The sequence below is a fragment of the Periplaneta americana genome, chromosome 12, assembly GCF_040183065.1.
Source record: "Periplaneta americana isolate PAMFEO1 chromosome 12, P.americana_PAMFEO1_priV1, whole genome shotgun sequence".
Taxonomy (NCBI): Eukaryota; Metazoa; Arthropoda; class Insecta; order Blattodea; family Blattidae; genus Periplaneta; species Periplaneta americana.
The window spans coordinates 43,441,395-43,453,593 of record NC_091128.1 but is presented as its reverse complement, the minus strand read 5'-3'; the positions used below and the strand labels follow the sequence as shown (position 1 = coordinate 43,453,593).

Below are 12,199 nucleotides of genomic sequence, written 5' to 3'. Positions count from 1 at the left end.
GAGGCAAAGGTACTACAGTGCTTATCAAAATCTGAAGTGATCGAACATATTAACTTATCAACAGCATCAATAGTAGTTACACCCTTCCTAAAACCATACTGAGAACAACTAAACAATTGTAAATACATAGCTGTTTCGTCCACTACTCCAGTGGACATCTTCAGTGGCGTGGTACACGTGAGTGGAAAGATCTGCTGTGAGATCTGTGTTACATCAGGAGGCTATTGAAATACACAAACACAAAAACAATTTTAATCGTAAGGAAGGACTCAAAGCTTGGTACCCGGCCCTGAGAAGCACACACACCAAACCCTTTATCCGACAATTGAAATTATGACAGTCAATCAGAACACCGAAGCCACTGGTGTGGACCGCAGCGACAATGGCAAGCCACAACCCTCACACCTTAAATACTGACATGCTACCAGTATCAGTACCAGTCATCCTTGATACACACAGCAGATCTCTCCGCTCACGTGTACCACGCCACTGAAGATGTGCACTGGAATGTTTGGTTGTATTACTGACAGACCATGACTCTCTAGCCTGGAAAATACCAATCCTAGCAGTCAACAATATTTTATTATTTTTTTGTTTAATCTGACGAAGTTAAGGCCATCAGGCCTTCTCTATCACACCACCAGAATACAAATAGGCATATACAAAAATCAAATGCAGAGAGAAGTAAATAAGAAATACAAATAAAATTAAAAATACAAATGCAAAAAGAGGAGAATACAAATAGGCACATACAAAAAACAAATGCAGAGAGAAGAAGTAAATAAACAGAAATAAAATTAAAAATATAAATACAAACTATACAAATAAAAAATTAAAAAGAGGGGGATAAAAAAATACAATTAGAAAGATAAGATCAGAATGGGCACAAAAAAGTACTAATACAATATATTGACTGCTTAATATATTAGTGATTAAGAAAAAATAACTAAATATCTACAAATAAGTAACTGACTGTGCAAATATTAAGAGAAACAAAACAGTAACAATTTCGAAACATCTGCAATAAGTTAGAATATTCACTTTACTGCATTGCATTCTATGCAGTAAGAAAATGCTTAATAAGTTTGTTTTTGAGTACTGTTGAATTCCGACAGTCCCTGATGTCACTGGGTAGGGTATTTCACAAGCGTGATAGCAAGATTGTGTATAATGATGAATACGAAGATGTCTTATGTGTTGGTACAGCTAGTGCGTGCGTGTGTACAGACTATGATACAATGATAGGTAACAGAAGCGGGAGGCAAGATAGGTAGATGTACAAGTGTGAAGAACTTGAAAAAGGAGAACAAGGGAATGAAAATTTCTACATTCGTTAAGCTGTAGTTAGAGTTTGGAAGGATGGGGTAATGTGGTCAGCATGATGAACATTGCAGACGAAGTGAACACAAGAATTATGAACACATTGTAATCTCTGTGACTGGCTGACAACGAGGTCAATCAGTAGAAAATCATAATAATCAAACTGGGACATTAACTTGCTAGTGTTTCCACTACTATTATTTTGAGTAATAATGGGAGAAATTTTCGAATGCTGTTTAAAGAATGTAGTATGGAAAGTACTTTTTTGATAAAATGGGTTACTTGGTTGTTTCGGTTTAAATGCTTATCGAAGTAAACTTCAAGGTTTTTAACATTGGAATTACTATGAAATTAACAAGAGTTAGTATTTAAAACATGGTAATAAACATATTGCAGGAGATTAATGTTCAATTTCACAGACCAATCCATGATGCGACAGCCCATGAAAGGTAAAAGTCAGCTGGCCTCACGTCCACATGCCTCAGCAGGGGTGAATTATCTTCCAACCAATACGGGGTAATATGTAGTCAGTTGTCAGTATGATGATACTCCCCCCCCACCAGCAGTAGCGTCTGGTGAAATAAATGAAAAATGTGCTACCCTGAAGAGTCATGGTTTTGTCACTCTTTAAAAGTGATTTGCGAGAGACATTAATACAGAACGGCCTGCTCACGAGAGTACTGAAATGTTTAAAATAAAAGGATAAAACAAATTACAGCATTCCATTTGTACTGGACCTAGCACACCTGGAATATATGGCCCTGTTCCCCATCATCATAGCTGGCTTATAAAAACTGAATTTCGTTGCTGACTACAGCTCCCAAATTCATCACGATGCTGGGTGGGAACTGGTTCCATACAATGACCGAAATTTCATCAGAAAATTTCTCACTCGAAAAAATTGAACAAGCGTCCATCACCAGTCCAAGGCATAATGACTTAACCCTCCCAACTATAGTGTTGGATGATTCATAAATAAACAGTGGAATTTTTATTCATACAATTTAGTTTTAGATGCTTAAATTGAAGCTTATTTTCCATAATTTAGGCTCTATAAAACTAAAAATAAATATAGAAATGTGTCTAGAAAATGTTTAAAATTAGAAAATACAACACTCACTCATACTTTTCACATGTAAATTAAATTTTAAAACACAAAAAAATACACACAGACTGTAATTTTTATTAGTTTATATCACAAGTTTATGCTCCATAGTTGACTCATGCTAAATAATAAGTACATTTCTAAGTTTTCAACAAGTCATAACACTGTATGTCCAAGGGAAGGATTTATATGCACTAAAGTTAATTGCTTTATTCGGTATAGTACTCAAATATTCAAGCTATAGTCCAAAACTTTTTGAATGCAGACGCCATTTACAAATAGGTGTGTGGTTTGCTCGATGCATTCTCGTCCTTGTGACTCAGTTCTCTATTGTCAGGTTTTGAATTCTTGTGAACGAGGCCTAAACTATTTAATTATGGACACCACATTCACTACAATTCACTCGGTACCAACTTTTATTGTAATCGACCCTTGCTTATCACTTTATATTAGCTTGTATGCTGACAAAGGGCGTTCTACAATTATTGAAGTCAAGGACAACATACTTTAATCCTGTCAGAAGTTGGACTGGAATTTCACACTCATTTTGCTTTGAAGTTCCTATCAAAATTTGCCTAATGCAGAGAGAGATTTCGAGGGCTAAGATCGTTGTTTCTTGAAAATATATTGGAAATACTGAAGATGGAATAACAAAAGAGACTAGTATATTAATATAGAATAAAAAATTGCGAGCTATAACACCATTTTATACTCTATAAAATAAGATATTTATACTGGTACCTAAAAATCCATAGAATGTGTAGTAGGCTACATACAAAGTTATACAAAGATATGAACTCAGGACAATACATTCAATTATAAACTTAAAAACATATAATATGAAATAGCACAGCAGAAAATGTGTTTTTATTTACGCAAATGGACAAAAACACTATGGCGGCTCTTGTGTCATTTGATTATTTCACTGAATGATGATCATAGTTTCCATTCCCTGATCAGTACATAGTATGACCATATAAAGAATTATCACAGCACAACACAAGTGTAACATGCAACAAGCAGCAAATTAAATTGTCTTGGCATCATCTTTATTGTTACACCATTCTCATCCTCACAATCACAGTAGTTGTTTTTATGACCAAAATTACCACTGTCCGTTATCATCTTCTATCTTTCTCGGTTATTTAAATGTGCTGAAGTATCAACTATAGCGTGTTTCACTCTCTAGAAGCCCCAAACTTTTGTTCATAAAATCGCTACTTATTCACAATTAGTCAAGAAAATTTATAGACACATGCCTTGAATTATGAAAAATATTTGCTTACAACTGATGCAAAACACACACCTTCATCTCAAACAGCAGAAATAACTAAAATGCTCTCTCAATTAATATCACTCAATAAAAGAATTGTATTTCAATGGATACCATCCCATTGTGGAATCCTGGGAAACGAGGATGCGGATGCTTTAGCAAAGAAGGGCAGCACTGCTACTTACAGACCTGTTACTAAATCTAGGTATTACTCTGTGAAAAGATTTATTAAGTCTACATACTTAGACTTCAACAAACAAAATTTGATAACACAATCTCAAGGGAAAAAATGGAACTCTCTGCATCAAAATCCACAGTTAATTCCCGATTTACCACGAAAATCGTCTGTAGCTGCATTTAGATTGGCAACAGGCCATGATTGTTTGGACAAACACCTGTATAGAATTGGAATATATCAGTCCCCTAACTGCCCATTGTGCAACTCAAACCAAGGAATGGATTCGGAACACCTCAAAATCTGTGCTTCAGTGGCTGACCATGATAATATGTTTGAAAAATATTGGAGTGCAAGACGTCAAATGACTTTATTGTCAAACGCCTAGCATTTTAAAACAACAACAACTGATGCTGAAAATAGGTGCCATTGGCATATGAACACTTTTCTAATTGATTTCCAAATTCTGGCAGCTGTTTAACATGCAGAATATGAGAATATGACAGATTAGTCTTTCAGGAATGTTTGCATAATGTTTATGATGGTGACGTTTGTAAGCGTACCTTTACAATCTGTATTGTCTCATCAGACAGTTTCTGACCACCTGAATGCTGACTGACAAGACTTTCCGTTGTCTCTTAACTTTCTTACCAGTTTTTGTATATAACTTATTTGAAGATACGCTTTTTACACCAAATGTAGTCCAAAATGCCCTTCGTCACGCTTTAAAGGACCCATTTTCCACGATTTATGAAAAAGGAACATGCAGTGTTCGACTGTGTACAGTCTTAGAAAACATTTTTTGTCACAGATACTTCGTAAGTCCCAGAAAGGAGGCAGTGTGCATGATCAGAGAACAAGCAACCTGGTTCACAAAAGAATGACTAGTTGAGGTAATAAAATTAATTCTGTTTCGCTGTATGTCTCATCATGTCCACTGCCTTCTTTCTGGGACTTACAAAGTATCTGTGCGACAAAACTTTTTTCTAATACTGTACATGTACATTCAGTAACAACACAGCTACCACTGCTGCTGCTACTGCTATGAATGCAGAATTTTTAAGATCACAGGAACAGTCCAAACCTGTTGCAAGGAAAGAAGTCTTACTGTATACAATTCAAGGTATATACCTATGTATGTAAATTTTCTTGTTAAACTATAAATGAATAGCGATTTTATTAACAATACTTCAGCGCCTCTAGCAAGCGAATCAGTCTATACTAGGTTATTTAGTGTCCGTGGAATTAGTGATAGCGAGATGAGACCGAGAATTCGCCATGGGATAACCTGACATTTATCTTATAGTAAGAGAAAACCTCGGAAAAAACCGAACCAGGGAATCAGCTATAGTGGAAGTTGAACCCATGCCTAAGCACAGCTCCGGATCAGCCAGCAAACATGCCACACTAGTGGTCTTTAGGGTCTATTACATTGTTCACTGTACAAGTACAGTGAAACCTCTCATTTACGGACATCGAAGGGATGTAACAATCTGTCTGCATCTGGGAGGTGTCTTTTATTGGGAGGGAGGCTCCCCAATCTAACAGTAAATTTATAATAATGCATTATTTATCCCTTCACGCTTTAAATGAAATGTATTACTGTAGTTTAATTCTAAATACAGTCTACTGTACTTCTATAAATTATTTGCAACTTTGAATGACACTAGATAAAACTGAAAAAAGAAAATACAGTACTGTGCCATGCAATTTTATTCTAGGGCTACAGTTATGCAGTACTGTGATTAACAGTTTTCAACTTAACCTTTACGTTCAGGTGCCATTTCTCTCGAAACAGAACAACTGATTGAAGTGAAGAGAATAATCCTACTAACCCTATCATGTGTCGAATGCAATTTCACAATCGTGGAAACTTTGGAGCCATCAGACAGGTTAAATTTTATGACTTTGTTTAGCCACCCGCTTTCAGCTAACAAGGGATAGCCGGCTGGGCTAGTGGTAGCCTACGAGACCCTTATTGTCTTCTTTCATGTTAAGGAATTTCCGTACAATTCTCAAAACTAAATTTTCCATTTTTGTAACACATTAGGTCTTGAAATCCAAGTTCTGTCCGCAGTCAGGAGCTAAAGCAAGCTTTAGAACTGTGAAACAGCTGTCCGTGTCCGTGTCTGAGAGTGTCTGTAAACGAGAGTTAAATTTATCATTATTTCTATATTATTTCAGTTGGGACATAAAAATCTGTCCATATATGAGGAGTGTCTGTATCTTGGAGGTGTCCGTTAGAAGAGGTTTCAATGTAGTCACAAGCAACAGGATTTTTTGTCACATGATCAGAATGACACATGGCAACACCACAAAACTAAAACATTCACTGGTTGGATGGGACAAGTTACCTGGATGAGGATTTTTCGGAGTTTTCCCTGAACCCATTAAGAGCAAATGCTGGCCCCTGGACTCATTTTGCTGGCATTATCAGCTTAATTTCACTCAGACGCTAGATAACCATCGCAGTTAATAAATAGTTGTAAAATAAACCAATTAAAACATTCACAGTTGCTGCACAGTGCAAATAAATTTTGATTTTGTTATCATTTCAAGTTTGATCAATGAATTGGTCATTAACATCTGTTACACACCTCGTTGGCCACGTCCACCACCAGGTCTTGGTCACTCTTCTCTCCGTCACTCTCCTGTAAACAAAGACTCAATCAATTCTGGATGTTTAAAAAAACATATATTTTATAAACAATAACAACAAAATATTCTTTGAACAGGTTTGAGTTGTACAGTCTGCCTTTGGATCTTAAACCCTATGAAAGGAAAGAGAGAAATTCACCAAGTAGGGAGGAGTAATTTATGGTGATTAATGAAGGTATACTCACCAGTGTGGTTTTAGGTGTAATAGATCAACTATTGATCAGATATTTTGTATTCGACATATAATGGAGAAAAAATGGGAGTATAAGGGTACAGTGCATCAGTTATTCACAGATTTCAAAAAGGCATATGACTCGGTTAAAAGAGACGTTTTATATGATATTCTTATTGAATTTGGTATTCCCAAGAAACAAGTTCGATTAATTAAAATGTGTCTCAGTGAAACGTACAGCAGAGTCCGTATAGATCAGTTTCTGTCAGATGCGTTTCCAATTCACTGTGGGCTAAAGCAAGGAGATGCATTATCACCTTTACTTTTTAACTTTGCTCTAGAGTATGCCATTAGGAAAGGCCAGGATAACAGAGAGGGTTTGGAGTTGAACAGGTTAATCAGCTGCTTGTCTATGCAGATGACGTGAATATGTTAGGAGAAAATCCACAAACAATTAGGGAAAATACGGGAATTTTACTGGAAGCAAGTAAAGAAATAGGTTTGGAAGTAAATCCCGAAAAGACAAAGTATATGATTATGTCTCGTGACGAGAATATTGTACGAAATGGAAATATAAAAATTGGAAATTTATCCTTTGAAGAGGTGGACAAATTCAAATACCTGGAGCAACAGTAACAAATATAAATGATACTCGGGAGGAAATTAAACACAGAATAAATATGGGAAATGCCTGTTATTATTTGGTTGAGAAGCTTTTATCATCCAGTCTGTTTTATATATTATATATATTAGTGCAGAGGGCGGCCACTAGAGGGAACCCAAGAGTTGGAACTTAAACTGAGACGATTCTGTCCGACACCAGGATGGGTATCCGGTGTGGCTTAGTGAATAAAGCATCAGCACGTAGAGCTAAAAACCCGGGTTCAAATCCCGGTGCCAGAGAGAATTCTTCTCTGTTCCATTACTCTTTCATCATATCCAGTCTGTTGTCAAAAAATCTGAAAGTTAGAATTTATAAAACAGTTATATTACCGGTTGTTCTTTATGGTTGTGAAACTTGGACTCTCACTTTGTGAGAGGAACATAGGTTAAGGGTGTTTGAGAACAAGGTGCTTAGGAAAATATTTGGGGCTAAGAGGGATGAAGTTACAGGACAATGGAGAAAGTTACACAACACAGAACTGCACGCACTGTATTCTTCACCTGACATAATTAGGAATATTAAATCCAGACGTTTGAGATGGGCAGGACATGTAGCACGTATGGGCGAATCCAGAAATGCATACAGAGTGTTAGTTGGGAGACCGGAGGGAAAAAGATCTTTGGGGAGGCAGAGACATAGATGGGAGGATAATATTAAAATGGATTTGAGGGAGGTGGGATATGATGATAGAGACTGGATTAATCTTGCTCAGGATAGGGACCAATTGCGGGCTTATGTGAGGGCGGCAATGAACCTCCGGGTTCCTTAAAAGCCATTAAGTAAGTAAGTATACTCTTACTTAAGAACACTGATGTTAGGTTTAATTTTCACAAAGGTTTCTCTGTGTAGAAGATTCAATCAAAGCATTCTGAAACAGGATTACAAAACTGGAATACGAACAATACTCCAACTGAACAAGTTTCTGTCGTGTTCACTATGTGAGTAGGTGCTCTTTTGTGAACATTTTCATTGGACAGTTATGATTTACAAGGGCACCCTTCACATTTCTGACCAGAACTCCGCTTGATAAATAATAAAAAAGAAAAGGGGCTTACAAAAACGTACCAGCCAATACAGAATTATATACGAGTATAATCTGCATGGTGCTAAGCTACAGGTAGAAATAAACTAATACAACCTGTAAATTACAACTGCACTAATATATACAGTAGATCAATACCATTACCTACTAAAACTGTATGTTATACATTCGTTGAAACGTGTGAAAGAGAGATATAAATCTACTTGTCGCTAGCCAAGTCACTTTAAGCTGCAACATAGGTAAACTGATATGATCTGTAACTCACAGTTGAACTTTATCAGTATCTACTATGAAGTGTGTGTTATACATCAGCTGAATACGTGTGTGAAAGAGAGAGAGAGAGAAATAGAGAAAAATTTACTTGTTGCTAAGCTAAGAAACACCTTAAGCAACAACAGAGGTAAACTGATGTAACTTGTAAGTCAGACTTGAACTACATGAGTAGGCCTATATACTATCAAGTGTGAGTTTATACACTCGTTGAATACATGTGGAAGAAACTTGCATGTGTGAGAGAGACAGAAAGTGATTTACTTGTCGCTAGCAACAACAGAGGTAAACTGAATGTAATTTGTAAATCACACTTATTGAACTAGATGTTTACTCATACTATGAATTGTGTGATATACGTTTGTTGAACTGTGTATGCGTGTGTGAAGTAATATACTTGTCGCTAGCAACAACAGAGGTAAACTGAATGTAATTTGTAAATCACACTTATTGAACTAGATCAGTTTACTCATACTATGAACTGTGTGTTATACATTCATTGAACTGTGTGTGCGTGTGTGAGGTAATATACTTGTCGCTAGCAACAACAGAGGTAAACTGAATGTAATTTGTAAATCACACTTATTGAACTAGATGTTTACTCATACTATGAATTGTGTGATATACGTTCGTTGAACTGTGTATGCGTGTGTGAAGTAATATACTTGTCGCTAGCAACAACAGAGGTAAACTGAATGTAATTTGTAAATCACACTTATTGAACTAGATCAGTTTACTCATACTATGAACTGTGCGTTATACGTTCATTGAACTGTGTGTGCGTGTGTGAGGTAATATACTTGTCGCTAGCAACAACAGAGGTAAACTGAATGTAATTTGTAAATCACATTTATTGAACTAGATGTTTACTCATACTATGAATTGTGTGATATACGTTCGTTGAACTGTGTATGCGTGTGTGAAGTAATATACTTGTCGCTATACTAGGGACAGAAGAAATAGGCAGATAAGGCGAACCCCTCATTCACTACTCCGACTCCTATACAACTCAGAACCTGCTTGGTGTATGGTCCTGTCCCAAATAACTTACTCCTCCATTCACACGTTTTGCACTATAGGAAAACTTAAAAGAACAAATGATTTCTAGTAATTACAAATACCTTATTTACTGAATATTGTTGTTTATTTAGTTAACTGTCCGAACACAGCTCTGAAACTCTGACAACAATAAGGCATCACTAATGACATAACTAACCCAGGAGACAATGGGTTATAGTGGCCAGTTCTCTTTCCCCCTACATTTCATTCATCGCTGAATAGTAACATATTACACTAATCAGACTCTAGATGATGTTATCATTTATAATATTTCGCAAGTTGGCCATTTCACAAATGGAATGTAAACTTAATATGAGAAATCAATTATTTAGCATTACACACAATTAATATTTTGTTTTTATGTGTTTTCAGTATATTGTATTGAAATAGTAACTACTAAATAATGTTTATACAGTTATCAACTTTATGAATCATGAGGAAATTAAAAATTAAAGAGCAAAAAATTAATATATTTCTACTATGTGTAGAAAATGTACACGTTATTGTAATATGAACGAGTTTCGTAATAAAAAATACTTATGTATTAGAAGCACACTTAAGAATAGCTTAGCTTAACCAAAGAAAGGACACAGTAAGTATGACTAAAAAAATCGTTCTGCACAGGTTCTCTTAACCGACCATAGAGAAACACTACGCGCCTTGGCAGTGGCTGTCTGCGTTGATGATAGGACACTTTTAATGTCGTCACAAACTTTAAGTTCTTTCAAGAAACAACAAACTTGATAAATAACGCCTTTAGTATGAGTTTTGTTATCAGGGCTCGACTGTGACATGATAGCGATTACTTGGATGATTAGTATAAAAATACTGGTTATTATGAGTGATTGGTATTTAAAAATACTGTTTATTATTTTATTGCAATGTATATTTTCGAACAAGCTATAACACAGTAATATCACAGACGAGCACTTGTCAACAACTAGCATTCGAACACAGCAACAGGAAGGTCTCTTTGTTCAGGTCATAAACCACTAGAGAAAGTGTGGAGTGACTAGTTTCCGCACAAGACCAAAAACCCGCCTATTTATTCTGCCTTTAGTATAGCTAAGTCACACCTTAAGCTACAACAGAAATACAATATCTAATTGCAGTGCCGAAACTCTTAAGAAGCTTAGTATAACTAAAAAAGTTGAGTTATTACACCCAGTAATAGTAGTCCTACAAGCTGAAATAACAATGTATTGCAACACTGTTTCGCTTCGATCCTTCCATATATTAACTTCACTGTTGGCAGTCATTCCAGTATGTAGAGTTCAGTGTGAGGCTTGTAGCAAAAAGCCTCTAAAGGCATGGCTACGACCTTGATTCGAAAGCTTGGGGGGGGGGGGGGGACTGGAAAGGGGATATCGATTCGCCACATCTCTGTATGAAAGGAGGCAAGATTTTCCATCACAATAATACGTCGCGCTTTATTGATCTCCTCTGAATGCACTGCATTCTGAAGGTCAGTTTAATCAAAAGTGAATGTGTGTGTGCGTTACATATTAATTTTGTGTAAAATGGCTCATACTGAGAAAAAATTGGTCATTGTTTGTTGAATTAAAAGAGAAATCATTTTCAAATAGGACGCAGGGGTGAAGTGTACTGTGAGACATTGAGACAGTGTCTACCCAACTTTATCTGTGTTTATAATAACTAAAATTCTAAGCTATATTAATACTTGGAGTTACGAAGGTACTGTTTACATTGACTTCATTATTGTAAGTCAGCTTGCTTGCTGCTGCTGCACCGCTATGTTAAAGTGTCAGTTGCCTGGACCTGTTGTAAGTAGACATGACTTAACTTCAGGTCTTCGGTTCTGCCATTCAACTGTTTCGGGTGTGTGGATCAAGTAACAGGCACATGCGTAGCACAGCTCGAATCAAAGCTCTTCTAAATGCTGTGAGACATTCCCAATAGTGTCTCACTCAGTTCTCTCGCGTCTATTGTGGCTGTTAGGCAACAGCGCAGCAATGAAAGCTTAATTTATAGCAGGCTGACCATTAATGCTATGGTCGATTATTAGTTATCAGTTATTTTTATAAAATGTGTGATTAAAGGAATTCTGATTCAATTGATTTTTTATTAAATACAGGTTTCTCGTTCTTATCTTATGAACAAAAGTGTGACATGAAAAATCGAAAACCTACTCCCAATTTAAATATAATTCAGGAGGATGGTAATGTGAAAAGGAAATTCAAAACACAACAGTATTCAAAATACACGTGATTAACTGGTAGCACAAATAGAAATAAATTGTATTGTTTCCTTTGTGTTATGTTTGGAGGTGAATCTGTGTGGAGTAAAGATGGCATCTCAACAATTAACATGCCTTTCAATAAAATGGTAATTCTGTATAATTCCGAATTCTACAGGTGAGCACCTTCACCTACGCAGTATGTTCCTTAACAAATATGATGCTCTCTGCTTAGCCTATCATCACTATCAGTTTGTCGGTGAG

General features: G+C 36.2%; 1 protein-coding gene across 4 annotated transcripts in view; it reads right to left on the bottom strand.

Annotated features, from left to right (window-relative positions):
• The window catches only part of gro (TLE family member transcriptional corepressor groucho), a 676,251-nt gene that overhangs the window by 33,999 nt on the left and 630,053 nt on the right, over positions 1–12,199 (bottom strand). For all 4 annotated transcript variants that reach the window (XM_069841169.1, XM_069841170.1, XM_069841171.1 and 1 more), the window contains exon 10: positions 6,471–6,524. In XM_069841169.1, coding sequence (XP_069697270.1) covers positions 6,471–6,524 — 54 coding nt within the window. The remainder of the gene's footprint in view (positions 1–6,470; positions 6,525–12,199) is intronic.